The sequence below is a fragment of the Spermophilus citellus genome (genome assembly GCF_964194105.1).
Source record: "Spermophilus citellus genome assembly, chromosome: 11".
NCBI classification, from domain to species: Eukaryota; Metazoa; Chordata; class Mammalia; order Rodentia; family Sciuridae; genus Spermophilus; species Spermophilus citellus.
The window spans coordinates 114,749,751-114,771,510 of NC_138192.1; the positions used below are offsets into that span (position 1 = coordinate 114,749,751).

Below are 21,760 nucleotides of genomic sequence, written 5' to 3' on the forward strand. Positions count from 1 at the left end.
TTTTACTCCAAAAGGTTTATCTATACATTATACTCACTCAATGCATTTTGGTATCCCAAGATAAATCATGTTGCCATCTGTTAAGATATGTATTCTTAATCTGCATAGATGACAAATTACTATGAATGATTTGACAGAAAAGTAGGAGGCACAAACAAATATGGTAGTAGAAGAGTGGGGAATCAGATTTCAACAGAGAAAGCAGGGCAGTAAAGCTTCTCTGAGAAAGTGTAACATTTCTGAAGACTGTTAGATGGGCACAAAAGGTGAGGGAAGAGCATCTCCCACAAAGGAACAGCATGTGTGAGGGTCTGGAGACGCAAAGGAGCTTGAAGCATTAGAAAACCTGAAGGAGTCCAGCATGACTAGATCCTAAAGAGCCAGGGGAGATGGTTGGAGTTGAGGACGGAGAGGAAAGCGGGGACAGAACACACGGGACTTGTGGGCCACATGACCTATATTTTTAGTTTCTTGGCTCTTCTCAAAGAAATGAAATGACAACACGAATGTTTTTTTTTCCCTAAACTTGGAGTTTATTGGTTTTTGAAACAGAAACAATTGTGCCCAAAATGGCAAACGTGTACATATACACACACAAGCATGCACACACATACACACACAGTACATACAGCACCTTCCTTGAGGATTACGTAACTCAGCATTGTTATGAAGTCTATCCACAGCCATTCACACAATTCTGGGTCAGCAGGGCAATCAGCTGAAAATTATGTTCATATTCATTTTCCCTCCACAGAAACATTTCCCGAGGAGAAACGTGGAATATGAGGGTTTCTGTAAGAGTTTAAAAAATGTTGCCTGCCAGCAGCACATGAACTCTTAATCAGTTTTCAGGGTTTGTATCTGCCCATCTGAACAATTAGTTTCTGTCTCCACTTGAGCCTTATGATTGGCAAGGCAGGCCAGGAAGGAACTCAGGTTCTGCTTACCACCAGGGTAAACTGTCCCTCTATGGCATCTTGTAGAAAGGCACTTCTTTGGGTTCAGTATTGTATTCACATGATACTAACCATGACCCCCCACACACACACACATACACACACACACACCTTGTAGACATTGTGCTCTCAGCTTACTACCAATGTTAATCTTAGCACTTTACATATCACAGTGGACTCGTATTCATGATGATGTGTATCCTGTTATTTTTTAGAAATAAATTATTTTGTTTGTTCACCAACCTTATCTACCCCAATCCACCTTACTTTTCTTCTTCACTCTTACTTTCCGCCTACTAATATAAATGCCTTTTAGGCTTTCTTTTTATTGAAAGTAATAAATTAAAATATTCATCAACAGGTAGTCTCACCTTTGCATAAGAACACATATGTTATGCTCACAGTGTTGAATATACAGAATTCCATTCCAGTAACAATAACATTCATTGACCTCAGGAAAATAAACTTTTCATTTATAACTTTTAAGTCTTACACAATGGCAACTTGCTGGGTAGTATAACACTTTAAAAATGAAGAGATTTTGAGGAAGTGCTGTCTTCTTCAAAACGCATCCATTGGCCATTTGCTGAAATTGAATGAGTCAAGGATGCTAAGACTCTATCCGGTCATCCTGTGAGTCTAAACTTATGGTGGAACCTTGGCTACTGGTATCAGCATTTTCATAGGACTTTTGGTCTTTGGCAAAGTTGATGAAAACCTGTTATTTTTTTAAAGGAAAATAAGGCCATTAGTGCTGATAAACCAAAGGAGACAATAAGGCTAATCTCTCTCTCTCTCTCTCTCTCTCTCTCTCTCTCTCTCTCTCACACACACACACACACACACACACACACACACACACAGAGAAATGGAAAAGAAAATCAGAAAGCCAGATTTTGTAGGCTCATGCCCATAAGTATATACATATCCTCACTTGGAGTCATTTTATGCAGTCAACTCTACCTGGAGTTTGAAAATAACACATCTGTGACTGTATTTATGACTGTGATTACATCTATAATCATATCTAATCTAAAGCAATAGCTGAATATCTATAGTTACATATCTGTATCCATATGATTTATATCAATATCTCTATCAAGTATAAACAAGGAGCCCAGTTCAAAAGTCCTAGCAAATGTTTATATAGAAATGTTGAGAGAAATGTCACTAGTTTCAAGGGATAATGCACCAACATAGGATTTGTATAGAAAGCCCACATTCTGTTTAGTTAGCCAATTATTTAACAGGAAGTCCTTAAGTCTATTAGACATGGATTCATCCAAAAACTATTTATCAAGTGTCTAGTTTTTGCCAGGCATGATGCTGGTAGTTGGTCACAAATCAAAGACTAAATCTTTGTGTTAGCAAAGCCATAGTTATCTTAAGTCCCTATTAAGATGCCTAAAGCCCCATTAAAAACGTTATTCATAAAATGCAGCATGATACATTGACACAGAGGCCTGTCAGGACTTATTTTCAGACCCTTTTCAATGACAGACACAATCAAACATTCTACATGTCACGTTGGCTGGGCTGAACTTAGTTAAGACAGTGCAGAGGTGATGATGAATGACCTACTCAGCCTCTAGCTGTTGAATATAAATGTAATTAAGACAGATGTAAGTAGAAGAGGATTCTGCAGTGGCTGCTTTAACTGTGTGAATTTAGTAGACATAAAGTTCTGCAAATTCTCTCTCGGTCTTCTCCCATCCCACCTAATCCAGGAAGCCAATGAAATGTCCTTATAAAACCTATCAGGAGAGAGTAAGGACAGCATTGACAGCTATTTTTTTTTTTGTAGGTCAAAAAGTACGTTTTGTTGCTTCCCATATACATGTAAGCTTATGGACATAGAATAGAAAAATCTTCATTTCTCCTTTAAAAAATAGTTAATGCCTTTCACATCTTTTTCTTTTTTTCAATATCCCAAAATAAATGAGGCTCTTTGCTAAGTTTTTCAGGTGCAAGATTAGATGTTGCTTCAATTAAAAATAAATTGAATGTCATTAAAAAGAAATAACCATGATGCATAATAATTAATATGTGACACTGTGCACATGGATTGTAGCATACACCTTACCTCTTCTAGAGTGGTCTGACTCACTAGGAAATTTGTGATATTTAAAGCAGCCTTGTTGGTTTCCAGCAGATCAAAAATGTTTGCTACTCCTCCCGCCGTGACTGGCACATGATACTCTAGCATGCTAAGGTGCTGATCCTATGGGAACCAAAAGAAATAAATCATTTTGCAATGTTAGGTAATATTGACTTGATTAGCTATTACTTTATTGAGGGTTAAGAAAAATATTGAAATTCATTCCACTGAATCTGACGCTACTGTGTAAATAAGGGGTGTTTTCAAACTAACAGCTTGTAGAGATGAGATGAAAAATTTTATGAACATTAAAGAGAAAACAAATTAAAAAGTTAATAAAAATTCCAAAGCATTCTGCATTCATATTCACTTCTAAAGTCATAATGTTGCCTGAAAAAAAAAATTTGTGGAATGGTACCTCACACATCAGCTTATGCTCCGTTCACATAATCTTTCTCTAAGATCAATTTTAGAAATTGCATTTTTATGTTACAATTGTTCTAAAAGGCTGGAAATGAGCTGCTCAATTTCTATTGGCTAAAGAAGTTACATTTCAAAAGCACTGTAGGAGAGACTCATCCAAATGACGTCATATTCGCTCTCAAGTCTCCTTAAGGTTCTTTTCAGTTTTTAAAATTTTAGTCAATGGTATCACTAGTACTCTATTCTTACTGCCCTGGAGTATCAAAACACCACTTTTCTGAATATTGAATCGGCTACTATGTCTTTCATTTTTCTCTAAGATGTCTTTCAAATTGAACCTTTCCTCTCTGTTTGCATCATTGACATTATTAACTTGATACTTATCACTCCACATCTGAGTTGCTGCAATAGTCTCCTCAGAACCCTAGAAATGGACACTGATTTATTCTGGCATGGAGCAGCTACAGCAATCTTTCTAAACACCATGATTGGGATGGTTTCTTATTTCAGAATCTACTCCTGTGGTTTCTATGGATCAGGTCAGGATGGTGTGTTTCAGCCTGTTCCTCAAGATCTCTTTTTCTTCACCCCCTGCTCAGTGCCTGACCTCCCTGATGGACTCTTTTTTTGCATTATGCCTATCACGGTTATCCGACCACTTTCCTTATTTCTACCTTTGATTGTTGCTCTGGCTGTTTCCTTTCTAGAGATGTAGAAACCACTGCAGACTTGTAAAGCATGGTCTGCTCAGGGAAAAATCAAACTTTTATCATCACTTCATTTGCCATGTATGGCACTGGTCTCCTGAGGAACAGACTAGGGAAAATGTAATTTCATCACTCAGTAAATAAAGATTTCAGCTCAGAAATTTACCAAAAGAAAAAGTATATGACCAACAAAATTTGTGCATAAAGATATCCTTTAACTTTAAAATTTGATTTAAATTTAAATGATAGAAAATGGGTCTTAATAACAATCATGAAAGCTATTATTTCCTACAGAAGTTAGCCAAAGCCTGTGGAGGCTGAGACAAAAGTAATTTGTAAAGATACAAGAATTAATTTAAAGATGCATTGTTTTGTTCTTAAATATCAGTTCACATTAATATTGTGCTTTATAGAGTATAAAGTATCTTTATGGACACACAGATACTCTGAAGCACACTTAATATGAACAAAGATTTCAAATGATTTATTTTTAATACCTATTTAAAGTTAACATCAATGTTGTGAAGTAGACGTTGATTTTTGTTTACATATGAGAAAAACAAGGATCAGAGACTCAATGTCTTGTTGGGTATCACCCAGCACAGCTGGGCTCAGCCCATGGCTCTGTGGCTTCTTTTCATTAATCCAGATCTGATTTTTTTTAAAGGACTATTTTCCATTTCATCAACTTTTATAAATTGCTGTTCCAGAAGGAAGTGCATTAATTTTAAGAACACGCTGCATATAATCTTATGTGTCCATCCTATGGCTACACAATGCACATGTCAGTTAAAAATCAAATCTATACTTCAACTACTGTGGGACATGAGGATCATACAAATCTTTGTGGGTTTATTTTTCAAGTGAGGGGAACAAAGGAGTTAACCTCCTCCAGCTATAACATTCTGGAACTCACATTTTTTTCCCTAAGAAGTGCCCTTGGTCATGTAATACCTGTCATCCCTCAGTTCCCAAACATATGTAACTAGTAAACTGGCATTGTATAAAACTTGAAAACAAATATTGTATGGTCATGAAACTTTTGTTTGAGAGAGAAATAAATGCCTGTATATGAAAGGACTATGTTAACTTTAAATAGGTATAAAAATAAATCATTTGAAATTCTTTGTTCATATTAAGTGTGCTTCAGAGTATCTTATGCAACTTGAAACTAATGTGGTGCACATTCCTTGTGATGTCAGATATTCTGAGTGTCAAAGCTGGCCAAGCGCCACAGGCAGGTTACACTTACTTTTAAGTACGTTTTTGGAAAGTGGAGCTGCATGAACCTTGTGAGGGTCTCCATGCTCACTTTGTTATTCTTCAAGTGAACCTTGACAGTAAATCCACGTCCAAACCTAAAAAGAAAAAGTGCAAAATACAGTATGAGTTACATTTTGCCAAAATAGCTCCCCTGAAATTCTAGATAATGAAATAGGACCCGAGCTGACCATTACGGCCCCATTTCTTACATAAAGACTATCATTTTGCCATAAAAGTTCAGGGCATGTTGCAAACTTGAAATAAGTTCACTGCCTTGGTTTCTTATTTATTTATACCTCTATACTAAGTCAGATTCTTTGGGCAAAAGCAACATTGGAAAGGAAAACATAAAATCTTGACTTTCTTTGACATCAATAAATTGGCAAACGATGGCAATTTCTGGGGTTAAATACTTTCTAATTTAAAGTAAGAAAAGCTTTGAGAAGTGGAGCATTAGAGATTCAGTATCAACAGTGAAGATCAAAATTACTGGGGGTTTAAAAATAAATACTAAATAAATATGCTGGAACTAACTATACCAAGAGTAGCATTTTTAAACAAGTTAAAACAAACTCCCTAAGAGCAACAAAAGACCTCATTTATCTTTTTTTTTCCTTATCTTGGTTAATACTATTTTATAAGAAAGTCAGGTTGTACTGCAGAAATGTGTAAAGTATCATCCTGAAGTTTGGAGATTAACATGGATATGTATAAATGCATATACACCCTGCTGAATAGAAACCATTAATTTAATTTGAATTTGATGATAATATAATATTTATGCACATTTCTCCATGTATTCCTGATTAAAAGATTTTCAATGTGCTAAAAGTGTCACATAGCTTAGTGAAAGCCTGGGCAAATGGCAAATGAACATGCTAGATAAAAATCTATGCCTTCATATACTTGTCAAGGTCTAATTTATTATTCAGTAAACTCTTAAAATTAGTTACTCAGAGTATTTCATTGTACATTATTTGTTTTATATTATTATTATTATTAGCTTTAGGCATTCAAAGATTGGAGTTATTAATAAAAAAGTATAATAAACCCTTAATAAAATAATGTAAATTTAAGGTGAGTCAATGATTACTTACAATGATCAGCTTTTCCATACCTGTTTTACTACATGCAAAACAGGTTGCTTTGAAACTAACTGAGGCACCATTATATTGACAGTCCTACACAATGTGTTAAACCATATTTGTTCTTTACCTGCTTTTTATGTGCTGCAAAGATCCTATGCATTGGAACCTCCCATTCACCATAATGGCCAGCCTGGTACAGAGGGCTTCACATTCTTCCATGCTGAAAGACAGAGCAGAATCACATCAACATTCAGAGCATAGAAAACTGGGTTGAAGTTCATAAGCACAAGTTTAATCATTTTCATTCATTATAGCACCTTAGAAATCTCTCCTGGAGGAGAATAAAAAAATAGAATCTCCTAAAATATAAATGGGATGTCTTCAGGTAGGGTTTATTAGTGTTTCCTCTAAAACTCAAGGCCATCTCTTTCACCTAGAATGCCCTGTCTATCAAAAACAATTTTTCTTTCAAAATCTTTTAGGCTCTGACTCAGGATGTACATTTCCTAAGAAAGGTTTCTAAAACAACCCTAAGCTTTTTCATTATGCCTCATACTTTTATGTTTTGGATTTACAACTAGTTAACCTGTACTCAATTACATGCTCTCTCATTTCATGGACAATGAGAACTGGAGGCAATCTTACGCATCACCCTGTCTACTTCAGGCAAATGTTCATGGAAATGAAATGATCGGCTCCGGTGTGCTGAGGACAAAGCTAGGATGTAAATAAGTCTCTTGGTAATAAACAAATCCAATACTTTTTCCACTATAGGATCATTATAATGCAAGGTGAACTTAATCCAAATTACAACACAAGGCCAACCTCATAAAAAAGCCACAGATAAAATGCTTTAGCACCTCTTATACTTAGCTGATTCAGGGGGTCTACTTCATGGGAGGAAAGGCCAATGAAATGGTTCCGGAAAAACTGGTAAGATTAGAATCCAGAGATAGTTGGTGAAGAGACTATTTCAAGTAGAAAGCACAGCTGAAGAAAGGAGATAGGAAAGGGCAATGCGAGTTCACGACAACTGACAGCAGAAATGTCGCAGGAAAAAGAGGCTGGAGATTAGATGAGGCCAGGAGGCCTTGCACACTAAGCCTAAGGATCCTGAACTTTATTTGATAGGGAATAGGGAGCCATCGTTGAGTTAAGAGGGCTGTAGGTCCATGAAAAATTGTTTTCAAAAACACTGCTTAGATCTTACACTCTGCCTCATCCCAATATTCTCACCATGAAACCTGCTTGACTTGCCCGTAATCTACAAACATAAAACCCTTCCAATACAATTGTGGTGCTGATCATCTAAATAGATTACATGGAACTGCTTTTTTCAGTTATCATTCTAAAATGGTGCCCTTTGACTTTAAAGGTCCTGCCCTCGAATTACCTGTGAGACGTGAGGATGACAGAACATTTGTTCTGTACCTCTTCTGAAATGATCTTCCAGAGGTGCCTTTTCGACTTAGGATCCATCCCAGAGCTCGGCTCATCCTTAATAGGGAGTTACAAGAAAAATTTATCAAATTAATTAAGTTTTGATGAGGTTCTTTACATGAATCACTGCATCTCAATTCCCTAGAACAGAAATCTGTTTTCGAAGTCCTGTGACTAAACTTGTTTTATACTTAATAGGTCTCTTTCTGCTGCCGTCAAAAAGCTCAAAATTAACTATGTAAAATTGTCAATCTGTTTTAAAAAAAAAAGTCTCAGTAAAGTTGACACCCTGTGGCTTTACATCCATCTCTTAAGTTTCTTTGGAAAAAAATTCTGCTTCAGTACTGACAAGGCAGGAGTTTTACATTTAATCCTACATTGTCACATATATATAGGGAGCTACATCAACAAGATTGCTATCTTGCTCATGAAAGCAGAATTGTGACAGCGAGTGATAACGTGCTATGTGAAGCAGAAAAGAACACAATTTGACATTTCAGTTAATATGTTGGAGGCATATTTTTAGTTTTATGTTATTAATTGAAATTTAACACTCCTTGGAAAACAAAAATAAGATTTGCAGAAGTTACCAAGTAGAAATAGACATTATTTCTCAAAGTAAATGATGCTTTCAAAAGTGTTCAGACGCCAAATTCAAAATGCAACAGCAGATAATCTAAATAAGCAATAATAGATCTTGACAAATGATTAAAGAAACAAAATATAGGTCAAGAGTACGTAAAAATTTAAAAATGTATCTGAAGTGGAAAATACGTACATGGGATAATCAGCGGCTTATTTTTATAGTAGTATGTTAAATTAAAAAAAATTATAGTTGTAGATGGACAGAATGTCTTTATTTCATTTGTTTATTTTTAAGAGGATCAAACCCAGTGCCTCACACATGCTGGGCAATCACTCTGCCACTGAGCTATAGCCCTAGCCCCTAACATGTTAAATTTAAAGAAAGGAGTGAGTGTTAATTTGGGGAAACAGTAAAAGATAGACTGTCATTGTTCCTATTTTTTAAGGAAATAGCTTACATAGTAAACAAATGTAGAAGGAGAAAACAGGGTCTTTCTCTCAGAACTTATATTTCTTTGGGCTCATTACTATACAGCATTTAAGTAGTGCTTTTAATATTTTAAAATGTTTTACATGTATTATCTCACAAGGGTGCCTAAGGATTGTTGTGTTCAATTTAAGGGACACTTACACAATAGAATTCTATTATAAGCATCGATTGGCAGGGATGCGATGCATTAGAAGCTGCCGGTATTACAGAAAGCTAGGCTGTGCATCATTCTATCTGGGCAATTTCAATGATTTGATCCGCTGTATGACTTAACTCTGGAATAATGTGGTGATTTATAACTGGATTTTTATTGCATAAGTTAATTCTTTTTCAGAGTTTGGAGGTCACTGAATGAAGGGGATCTTCTAAAATAAGGGCAAGTTTGTTTCTCTGAAATAAATCCTTCTTCAATATTGGGCCTGGAGGACAGAATACTATATCTTCCTAGGTGCAATTTTTATTTTCAGGTGATCAATTTAATTTTCCAACTCTTAATTAAAATATGAATGTAGAATAGGTTTCTTGCTCTCCCTCTCCTAAATTCAGACAAAATAGCATGGTATATTATCCATCCCATTTCAGGTTAGGTAATTCATATTTTAAAGCTTCAAATAAATAAAATCATAGCACAACACATTGTTCTAAAATGTGCCTATCCTCCTAAGAAACGGAAAATCCCAGTTTATCCCATCAGTTCCCAACAGATAATGATTTTGTCAATAAATGGGAATTAATTTTTTGTCACGTTCCATAACTTCACTTAGTGATTTGAATACCCCGAATTTGTCTCAGTTAATTCCCATTCCCATGCTAATCATTTTCACTGAAACCCACATTGCTTCAGGAGACAACAAAAATGTTTTCTGAGGACCTATGTGGTCATAAGTTCTGTGCTGATGTAAATTCCCTTAATTCCATGGTGCATTTTTGCACAATAGCTGGCATGTAGTAAGATGTCACTAAATATTGACTTGAATAAAGATGATGAAATTGCTAGCATGCACAAGAGGATATGGTGTTTAAACTACTTAGTAGCCTTTTTCCTAATGAATCTCTTACCAGCAGTAGAATCGAAGGTTTTCCTATCAAGGCCAGCGCAGTGGATAATTTTCTTTTTGTGCCATAACTGCACATAGAGGTAGCTCTGTCTTTGTAGGGCATCAAGTGAAGTCTCCTAAGGAGTTTATGAACAGTCTGTGGATAATAAAAGAAGAATTAGCTTGACCTTTCCCTGCCCAAACCCTTAAAGCATCAAATAGAAGAAAATCGGCTTGTGGAAAGAAAATTTTGTCATGGACAATATAGATGTAGAAAAAAAGAAAACATTTAAATTCAACATAGATTTTTATTTCCATTTTCAAAGACCCATTTCAAAATTCATGGTTTATTTAAAGAAATAAAAAGCAATTCCTCAGAGACTCATTTTCAAATGGGATTCTTTTCCCCAAATGTGTGTGTGTGTGTGTGCGTGTGTGTGTGTTTACAACTGCAAATTGTACTTTATGCTGTATTACCACAGGATTCTCCTATAAAGCTTAAAAGCTTAAAAGAACTAAAAAAGAATTCAAAGGCAGGTTTCTCATTGATTGTCATCACTGCTCCATCTTTCTTCTTACTGAGAGGTGATTTGTCACAAAGGTTTTAAGTCTATTTAAAACTGACCCACTATCAAAACTTTAGTGCATTAGGAATCATGGGTTCTTGTGGTTATTTCTGTAGTTAAATAGCCCTGGCAAATAATGAAATCCTGGTTGCACTTTATACAGCAGGTCTCCAGGGTTGTGAAACAGAGGAAACTGCCCTAAGGGTTAGCCATCCCATTACAAAGGCAAATAGCTGCAGTGAGATAGACTCACAGATTAAAAGTCAAAATGGAGGACTGGGGACACAGATCAGTGGTAGGGCGTGTGCTTAGCATGTGTAAGGTCCTGGGTTCAATCCCCAACATCAAAATATAAATAAATAAAAATGGAAGCTGTTCTGTGTCACTCAGGCATTTGGCAGTTAATTGTAGGTGTCAATGCTTATTTGGACACCAAAGGAAGTACAGGCATCAGAATTCAAGGCCCAACTCATAGCCTAATGCAAGCATGATCCTCTGTTTGACAGTTCTTAAAAGGGTAACTGAACAAACACGGCTGAGGAGTTTCTAAAGCTGAGTTCATAGGTGTGTATGCAGGGCACACAATCAAGCTAAGTCGGGTTCATTGTCATTGCTAGGAGGAAAATGTCACCATTTTCCAGATGTCAAGTTAGATTCCTGGGGGGCATAGTGGACTGAGAAACAGGAACAGCAATGGTCTTCAAAGGAACGAGTTTTTCACATGTGTACTCACCTCTTTAATATCTTTTTCTGGAATTCCATGCACCCTGGCATAGAAATACAGATGTTCTTCCACTGACATCAGATCATCTAAGGCATCTTCCTGAGGGCAGTAGCCAACAAAGGAACTGTGAGAGTCCACGAGGCCCAGCGATCTGAATGGAGAAGATCAAAAGCATGTGAGTTTCAAAAGACCTGTCTTCCTTGGTCCCCAAATGTTGGGAAGGTGGCTCTATTTTGGTCATGGTGGTTGGTAATTTTGATAAAAGGGGATAAAATAATCCCACTATCAAAGTCATACTTTAAGGTGTAAAAATATCCTTTACTTCAATAGCTTTTTTCCCTCCGTCTAAAAGTTTAATAATACAACCACAAAATTACATAAAACATTCGCTGAAATTGTTTTAATTTTGGTGCTTTCAGTAAGTGAAAGCCTTAGCTTCTCATACCCAGTCTTATTTCTTATCAGAATGTTTCCGCTGGAAGGAATGATGTCCCCAGTCAGCATCTTGAATATGGTGGTCTTCCCTGCTCCATTCACCCCAAGAAGGCCAAAGCACTAGTTTGAGGGAGAAAAAGATGAAAAACTTAGATACACTGCTATTGTTGTCTCTTTCCCTCTTCCCTGAAAAAATCATTTCCAAGAAAAATAAGCCATTAGAATTATTCGTGGTGTTTGGTAGTTTGGTAAATCTTTCTCTTTTAAGAGAAATTGGTATGTTTTTTTTTTCCTTTTGCCATCTGAACATTTGTACTGCTTTACATATTGCAATAGCACCCCTTTCTGTGACACCCATAAAATACCCCACCAGTAAGATATGCTCACCCAATGATGTAATTACATTTATAGATTTGAACTATTCACACAAAATCACAACTTTACTGAATAAGCTGCTAAAGCTATATTTTTTTATGTTTTTTAATAAATTGGGTGCATGAAGTTTGCAGTTCTTCTCAGAAAACTAAAGGAAATAGCCATATTCTTTTTCTTTTTTTTTTTCAAGTTGCCTTCATATTGTGTCTGTGAAAATAGCAAGAATATAAATAGATGCTGTTCTAGGACCTTTTTTTTTTTTTCGAGAACTTCTGATTTCCTCATGGTATTTTTTGGAAAGGTCTGGAAATGAAATATTGAAGAGAATACCCTGTCTGAACAGTCTCTCTGCAGGAAAGTCCACCGCAGAGAGAAGAGGAATTTGGGTAAGGAATCGGGACTTGCTGTGGGATTGCTATTAATGAATCCCCCTGCCAAGAGGAAAGATTCACAGGACAAGTACTATAGACATGTAAATTACACACACACACACACACACACACACACACATATACACACTCACATATCTCATGGAAATATTCAGAACTTAAGTTTCATATTTAAAAAAAATTGAAGTTAAATAACTGAAGATTTTTATAACTTATGCCACTTAAAAGAATAGAAACAAGACACAGTTCCTTACCTCTCCAGCAGGTATCCCAATGCTTATGTTGTTTACAGCAATGATCTTTTTGTGAATGAGTTGGTAGGTCTTTGTGAGACGATGGAGCTGGACCAGGTCAAACTCAGCAGCACCATTCTCCACCCTCAGTCTCTCAGCCCGCACATCTTCATCTTCATCTATTGTCTCTGCCACAGGCGAAGAGCTAAATTTTCTGAAGAAGAGTCTAAGAAATGGACCCAGTGATTTTACATCAATGATTATGAAAGATCAGCACTTAATTTTGATATGTTCTAATGTGTTTTCACTTTGCTGAAAGTATAACATCCATTATTATGCTTCTTTTAAATTTTATCACGTACTCTGTGATGCAAATAACTAAGAAAACTAGTATGAACTCTCTTCACCATATTCACCATGATATTTAGGAAGTGGTTTTGTTTTCCATGCCTTAAATGTTTACAGATCCACTGTTAAAATTCTGAACCCTAAATTCAGTAACAAGGAGATAAAAATGTGTCTTAAGTTATCTCCAAGAGGGGGTTCAGAATTATTAGTAAAATCAACAACTACCAGCCCAAGAACAGCCATCATGTTTTTAAAACAATAAACAAACTAACAGAAAAACCCTCCTCTTCCTCTTCTTCACCTCTCTCTCTTTCTCTCAAAATTGTGGTAACACAAAACATGAAATCCATTTTCTTAACTAAGCTTTAAGTATACAATATGGTAGTGTTAACTATATGCACAATGCTATAAGCAGATCTATTTTAAAATTATCAATAATAGGGAATCATTCTTCATTCTATATGCTTTTCACTAGCAATGTCTCACTCAGGATCTAGACAAAATTTTAGGGTTATCAGCTCTGCAAACTCACTAAGTTCCAAACCCACCTCAATATCTTGCCTAACAAATACCAAAACCAAACCAAACAAATAAAATGTGAAAATCCAACACATCAATCCAGGTCTTCCTCATAATGTCTCTGTTTATTTTAATGATAGGTCCAGAGACTCTAATTGTGATGTTTTCTTTGAATCTTCCCTATTATAAAATCCATTCAGAACAGTGCCTTATATTGTTCTGCCATGAATCATCTCTATTTCTATCCTTATGGAGAGCTTTTGCTCCCCATCTAGATTGCTACAGGAGCCTCAAGCTGTGCCAGTGTCTGACTGTCCCATTCTGCTCTGCACTAGCTCCACAAAATGGCACCCCCCAAAGCACTATTTGATCATGGCACTCTCTGTTTAAGACATTTAATGAACTACCATTTGTTTGCTGAATAAAGTCCAAATCTCTTCACCAAGGATTCAAGATGCATAATGTTGTATTTCTGAATATATGCCCATAATTAATTAGTCTTTAAACAAAGGACATTCTGGTTGTTTCCATTCTTTTGCTGTTAAAGATGGTTACTATGATGAGCAGTTTTCTTATATATAAATAATCCTGCATTTGTGAAAACATGTCTGTACAAAAATTACTACAAATAGAAGTGCTGTGTCACCATAATGTGCACTTCTTTTCATTTATGGTGCTATCCTCACTTTATTTCGACTTGTTTTTTCCAAACTCATTGCCGACATGGCACATACTCAATCCTCTTTCTCATTTCTTCCCATGAAAGTGTTTTCTATCCTACTAAACTCAATTTGTGTTTATGCATGTATTTTCTCTCTGCCACTGAATCTTACTCTTTAAGGATAACAATTGTACTTATTTAATTTTTTCCTTATTCTAGAGCAAACCTTGTAGAAACATAGGAAGGTGAGATAACTACTTATTAGAATGAAACAAATGACAAATTACACTACAAAATTTTTAAAGTTTTTGACCAAGACATTTCCACACTACTAATGGAAAAATGGGCTATTGACCCCTCCCTGCATATTTGAAACTGAACTCCATCATGGATGTCAAAAATTGTGCTTTCATTATATTTACCTGAACTTTTTTATTAGCCATTCGTTGATTAAAAGTCGCAAGAAAAAAAACATGGTGCCCTGGGAGACCAAAGCCACAAACATTGCACCAAGTTTGTCCATTTCAAAAGTTTCGCTTGGGTATTGCACTCCATATGCTTTTAAGAAGTCCAGGACTGACTGTTGTTGTGAAAGTTCAATCAAACCATAGCCAAAACAGAATTGCGGAAAAATCAGGAAAATTCGCTTCAGGGTTTCAGAAATAAGCTCTAAAGTCTAAAAATGAGAAATAACAAGAAAGCTCAGTGTCGGAACTCCAACAAATGAACAAACATGTAAAGTTAGATGTAGACAAATATTGAGAATTCTGTCTGGATCAGCCATTATTTCACATGTATGCTGAATTTGCATAAACATATTTACTATAACCAAATGGTGGAGGTTTATTATTGAAATGCAAGTAAAGAGAGTGTTTTTCTTGAGGTGACCTAAGGTGTTAGGCCCATGTCTAGAGGCAAAATCACTTCTAGACCTTCCTCAGACTTTGGGAACGTAGGACTAGCCAGGGTGTCAGGGTCTGACAGGGAGAATCAGTAGGTGCCCCATAAGGGAGGGCTTGGTTCAGAACCTAAGGTAATATCCATTTTGGAGAGGGACTAAAAAGGCGAAATGAGATGGGAGGAGTGTCAACATCTCAAAAAAGGAGCAAATGGCTCATTTTCAGCATTATTCACACTTGAGGCCAACTACTTCCACCTCGTGAATTTTCCTCCTCCTGGTGTGTGCTTGTTGGTCCCTCAGTTCACTTCATTTCCTCTCTATTCTTTTCTGTTAGTGCTTCTCACTAATCATAACTCTCAGCTCTGAATGGAAAGTGATGCTTACAATGAAGTAGATTCCAACACGTGATTGAAAGGGAACAGATTAGGTTTTTCCCATATGAATGTTCCCATGAATCCTAACCCACAGTCACTTAACTGAGCCATTCTCCTTGATACCACCATACGATAAGGCTTTGTTAATGAGGGAAATGTCTAGCTGACCAATTGGTGGCATGATTTATGAACTACCACACAATATATCTGATTTCACCTCCATCACTCCATTCAAGACCTAGCCAATGTCAATAGTTTTTGACTCTCAGGAAATACAATAATAAGCATTAACCTAGGTGGAGTTTATAGAGAAGTTTTTAAAGCTGTAGCTTTAATAGAAGCAAATAATATTTCTTTCTATTTATAGAAGACAGAATAAAGAAAAATCTTTCCACCTTGAACATGTTAAAGCTTCTGATACATTCACTGAACTTGAACAGACTAAGAGGGACCTCACCGGATCATTAGGCTTTTCCTTGGATAGGAAGTATACTACCGACAGGGAAACGATGGAATTGATGCCAAAAAACAGGTTGACACAGACGTAAGTGATGAAGGCCATTCCTGTTTCATGAAAGAGACCAGCCAGCAAGTACATCCAAGAAAACGTGGCATACCTACAGGTTCATCATACAAAGAATTAAAATTACACCTTAATTATCCCATTTTATAAAGCAATAAACACCTAGATGGGTTTCTAAAGTAAAAGCAAACATTAGGGATGAGCTGCCAAGCCTTGTAGCTAGATCTCATTTTCATTCCTCCTTTTGACCAAAAAAAAAAAAAAAAAAAAAAAAACACCCAAAGGATGTTTTTTAAATGATAGCAAGAAGCCTCTTTTTGAAAAGGAATCTCGAACAGTCAGTCCTATATCATTACAACTACAAATTATTCCCCCGTGGGGGTGGTGTAATCCTTTCCAGGCAAGACTTTTGTTGCTCAGAATTATGAGTTCAATCTGTATAAATCTTATAATTTAAAGTTGAGGGGAAAGAATGGCATCATTGTAGGTCAGCTAAGCAGATAGGACCTGGTGAGAAGCTGGGAAGCTTGTTTTGAGCAAACTTAAACAACACTGGAGGAAATTAAATAACACTAGACACACAAAGGTCTTGTATCAGTGACAATAGCTAACCAAGGGATACTACCCACGCATTCAGGGCAGGGAGACTGCTATGCTAAGCACTGATTATGTCGCCTTGTATTAGCCTAATGTGAAAACAGCGATGTTATGTGTGTCCTGTTAGGCATCTCTAAAAAGATAAAGTATATGTAAATTTATACACCTTATAAATGCTATATGTATTCATATAATTTGTCAAAACCTTTGCATATGCATTTCCCTGGTCATTCTAAAGCCTGTGTTTTTGTATAGATTAGAATATACATGTAAATTGGTAAGTATAACACTTGGCACCCAGTAAGTGCTCTTTAATAATAACAACACTAATTTTCAGAGGCATTACACTTTACAGACTATGGACTAGCAATTGTAATGTATCATTAGTCATCACTCATGTCAAATGAAACCCCAAGACAACTGCAAATTAGCTAATGAGGTTGAGGTCCTTTTTGTGTCTAGGAGCATTTGATGCTGTTAGTCCTTTCATTGCTCAATCAGCAGCTTACCCAAACAGCAGAAGGAGGAGAGAAACAGCACCTAGGTTGCTTTCATTGTAGAAGGCAGGTAATTTGAAAATTGCAATGACACCAATGGAAAATGCTACAGGGACCAAGTAGAAGACCTATGGGAATATGTAAAACAATATTTAATATATGGCAAATACCTTTTTAAAAAATCAATAAGCTATCTAGTTTAAAGCTTCAATAAGTTGACCTAGATAAATTTGAAGGAATGAATTTTTATTTATGTTCCTGTTGCTTGTAATGTTCAGCTTATTTTACATTGATTTTACTTGAGAATTTGTCTCCTCCAATATGAGGTAAAACCAGTTTCTCTCTTTGTAGATATACAAGAAGTCCCAGGTGTTCCTGCCTCCAGGCTTTAACACTTGGGATCATTCAGTGACAGAGGTTCGGTGAAAAAGATAAGACAGCCAGGTATCTTGGTATTAGAGGCAGCCCTTAAAGTATTGATTTCAATTTGAATGCTGCAGCTCTCAGATGGTTGATTTCTAAGGCTCGGTTATCTGTGTGAGACACTCTGTGCAAAACAGCAGGGCAGCAAGACCCACACATTCTTAGAATCACAGGTGTATGAACAAAGAACTCAGTATTCTGTTGGCAAGTAGAAATGCTAAAAGTGGAAGAGTTTGAGGCAAGGTGCAAACAGTGGTGGTGGTAATTTACTTTGGGGTGTTTTGGGGTGGAATGGGAATGGAAATCTCCTAAATTGGAATGAGCACCAGATATCAGACCACAGAATCTCAGTAGTAAGTAGACTTTCAAAGAAGGATATCCTTGAAGCTTTCTTAACATGAAAGTGTCTACGAAGTCCAGAGTACTCATTACCATTCTCTTGGATTTGGCTTCTAACAATGAACACATTTCAGACCTCACTGGATACATTAACAAAATAGATATGCGGCTAATTACTCTCCAACTCTTCAACCCAATGATCTTGACAACAACTCAGGCAATTTCACCATAATCACAGGCAAATGCATCCTCATCCTGGGCTTTTGGCCAACACTGGCACGTTTCAAGTCAAGAATAACCATCTGAACTTTGGGAACATTTTTATGCAAATGAGACAGACATCAATAAAATACATTCCTTCTTTTCCCTGATAATCTTCTCTAATGTGTCATTCAGTAGGGACTGCTACTCCGAATTTTTCACGATTACTTGATTAAATTTTTATAATCTTGATTACTTGGCACAATTAGCTGTTTTACTGCTCAGCTTCTATTTCTCCATAGTAGTGGTTCTAAGACTTCAGTGTCCTTAAAGTCACCTGGGGGATCTTGCTTAAAATGCCTACTCTCCACACTCCACTCCCAAGATATAGATTTAATCCATTTGGACTGGGGCCCAGGAACCTACATATTGACAAGTGCTCTTAGAATCTGATATAACCCAGAGATGAGCAAAGGCAGTTTTCTCTGTCCTCCAAACACTGGACTCAAAATTATTTTTTCCTAATTTACTGTCCTTATGATAATAAATCCAACAACTAGAGTAAATAACTCTTGAATATTAAACTCTGCCAAATGAATCCTATCTTTCTTGCAATGACATAAGTTACTCACCATATCATAAATGAAGTTTGTTACCCAGTAGCATGTCACACCAATGCCTGAAATGTGCTGCAACTGCTTGGCTTTGGTCTGATGTTCCCTTACGACATAAGTGACAAAGCTGGCGGTGGTGACAGAATAACCCATCAGGATGGACAGTGCCACTAAAATATCGATTAAACTGCTGATTCTATGGTGAGCAATGGGAAGAGGAAAGCACACATAAGTTTTGGAACTCTTTTCCTTTCAGGAAGATTCATGACTCAAACCACCAACAAAACAGTACAAGAGTTGGCTGTGACACAAATAAGGCCTCCTGCAAGACAGCCAGATAATATCTTTGACATGACTCCACTGTGACCCTGGAATAAATGTAGTTCCAACGCATCTGAATTGACTAAGGATATTTGATAGAAAAACCTCGGTCTCCAAGGGTTACAGCATGTATGCAAGGGATGTATGGATCTGGGGCATAGAAACGGGACTTGCCTGCTAAGCATCGAAGGCAGAATGATGAAGCCCTTATGCACCTGACTCGGAAAAGCAGCAGACGGAGTTCATCTGCAGTCCACAAACTCTACTTGGCAACCCACTCTGCACCCTTTCAGAAACTTCCTTTTAACCCAGTCAGTGACTTTATATAACCAGCCCTTCTAGACTGACTTTCATTCAGATGCAACTGTGATTTCCAATTAGAGCACTTTTACAGTCTCAGCCACGCCAAGGAGAAAGAAGTCATAGCAGAGATATCTACTCACGTGGCCTGTTCCTGGTCTTGCACACCTGGATAAGGATGGCTATACATGATAATGCCTGAAAGAGAAGATGGTTCATCCATTAGTAGCTATTCAGTTCATCAGAAATCCCAATTTTTAGATGAATAATATATAATGCTTTTCTCCTTAGACTCTAATCTAAAGGATTTTACTTCGGGGAATTTTCTTTTAAAGGAAATTAATTTCCCCCCAATCCTGTGAGTGCTATGATTGGTGGCACTTTTGTAAAAAGAAAAGTTGTGTCTTGGAAGGAACAAGCATTTACATTTCTCATAGAGCATGTCTTCTTCTACTACATTAAAAAATTGTTTTCTACTTTCTTCTCCTTTTTCATATGTATGTTTGTATTCAGCAGCACTTCATAAACTGGAATACATTTAAATAAGCAATTCAAAAGGGTACCAATTACATGAGAGTCCCCTAGAGAACAGACCCAACTCTGGAACCCTCCTTCTCACTCAACTACTTAGAAGATGCTTCATTCTAGAGTTCTATCAGAGTAGGGGTTGGGCGCTCCAGCCATGCATTTCCATTGAGACAGAGAGGCCAGGAGAGATTCAGAGGTGTTAGCTGGCTCCAGAAAGGCAGTCATTTAATTCAAACACAGTCCCAAATTATTGGAATCTCCTAGGGTTTGTTATACTTTCTGAGTTAGAAGCAAGTCTGCCTTCAGTCCCCTTCCTTACAGGACCTTGATTGGCCAGACTGAAAAATTGGACAGACATTAGATTCCCAAAGACCACAGCATGAAGACAATGTCTATGCTGTCTGAGCAAATATGGGAAAGAATGATGGGGAATGGAGTGTGAATTGTCTCCTAAATACGTGTTCCTATGGGTTGTAAACTGAGCAAGAACTTGCTCACTTACTGCTCATCTACAATCTTCTCATGGCATTAGGATACTCAGGGGCAGTGCCCAAATATTATAGATGATTCTAAAGACGATTCTCTTCCTCAACTAAATTTATAATTTTTATTAAAAATAATGTGTCATATTTTGAATTTGAGTCCTGCAATGGATATATGTTAAAGAAAAATACATATGTAGTTAAAGAAACTAACAGCAAAAACCAGTTTGACCAACAATCTTAATCACAACATGGAATGTATTTTTTTTTTACCTTTTGTGTAAGTTAATGGGCCCTTTTTTTTCTGAGGTTATATCTTCATTAGGGGCTCTGCTTAAACCCTGCTAAATTAAGGAAAGGAAAACTTGCCTTTTATTTCTGCTTTGTAGTTCAGAATTAAGAAATATTCTACTTCAGGGCTAGGTTGTAGCTCAGTGGTAGAATGCTTACCTAGCATGGATGAGGCACTGGGTTTGATCCTCAGCACCACATACAAATATAAATAAATAAATAAATAAAAAGGTATTGTGTCCATCTACAACTAAAAAAAAAATTAAAAAAAGAAATACTCTACTTAATCAGAGGAATCTTTGCAAGTACATTTTCCTTTACTATATAAAATCCCATGGAACCAGTTGTTTTCATACATATCTTTAGCAAGATCAAGTAAATGCATCAGAATTAGAATCCTATATCAAAATTGTTTCTGTAGGTCCTACACAAAGATTGGCTGATGGATGCTCACTGAATCAAATCAAATCTTAAAATTTCAATTAATACTTTCCCTACATACAGTATATATACTAAGAAGAAGACATCTATAGTAGTGGAATAAAAACAGACACATAGACCAATGGTACAAAATAGGAGACAAAGGAACAAACTATACATCTACAGTCATCTGATCCTTAACAAAGGTGCCAATAACATACACTGGAAAAAAAAAAAAAGCAAGCCTCTTTAATAAATGGTGCTGGGACAACTGGTTATATGTATGTAGCAGAATGAAACTAGACCCTATTTCTCATCCTGCACAAAAACCAACTCAAAATGGATCAAAGATCTAGGAATTAGGTTAGAAATTACATAACTCATAGAAGAGAATGTAGGGTCAACATTTGAGCACATAGGCACAGGCAACAACCTTCTTCTCAATGGGACCCTAAAGCTCAAGAAATAATGCCAAGAGTTGATAAATGAGACAGCATCAAATTAAAAAGCTTCTGTACAGCAACATAAACAATTAAGAATGTGAAGAGAAAATCTGCAGAATGGAAGATCTTTTCGCTAAAGGATTAAAATCTAGAATATATAAAGAACTCA

General features: G+C 36.5%; 1 protein-coding gene across 2 annotated transcripts in view; it reads right to left on the reverse strand.

The window, feature by feature from the left end:
* Positions 1-1,566: 1,566 nt before the first annotated feature.
* Positions 1,567-21,760, reverse strand: part of ABCA12 (ATP binding cassette subfamily A member 12) — a gene marked incomplete at both ends in the record, with an annotated part of 168,391 nt that continues 148,197 nt past the window's right edge. For both annotated transcript variants that reach the window (XM_081261060.1, XM_081261059.1), the window contains 14 exons: positions 1,567-1,674; positions 3,040-3,177; positions 5,437-5,542; positions 6,663-6,755; positions 7,929-8,032; positions 10,110-10,244; positions 11,387-11,528; positions 11,823-11,932; positions 12,831-13,035; positions 14,760-15,013; positions 16,070-16,229; positions 17,242-17,357; positions 18,825-19,002; positions 19,571-19,625. In XM_081261060.1, coding sequence (XP_081117186.1) covers positions 1,567-1,674; positions 3,040-3,177; positions 5,437-5,542; positions 6,663-6,755; positions 7,929-8,032; positions 10,110-10,244; positions 11,387-11,528; positions 11,823-11,932; positions 12,831-13,035; positions 14,760-15,013; positions 16,070-16,229; positions 17,242-17,357; positions 18,825-19,002; positions 19,571-19,625 — 1,904 coding nt within the window. The remainder of the gene's footprint in view (positions 1,675-3,039; positions 3,178-5,436; positions 5,543-6,662; positions 6,756-7,928; positions 8,033-10,109; positions 10,245-11,386; positions 11,529-11,822; positions 11,933-12,830; positions 13,036-14,759; positions 15,014-16,069; positions 16,230-17,241; positions 17,358-18,824; positions 19,003-19,570; positions 19,626-21,760) is intronic.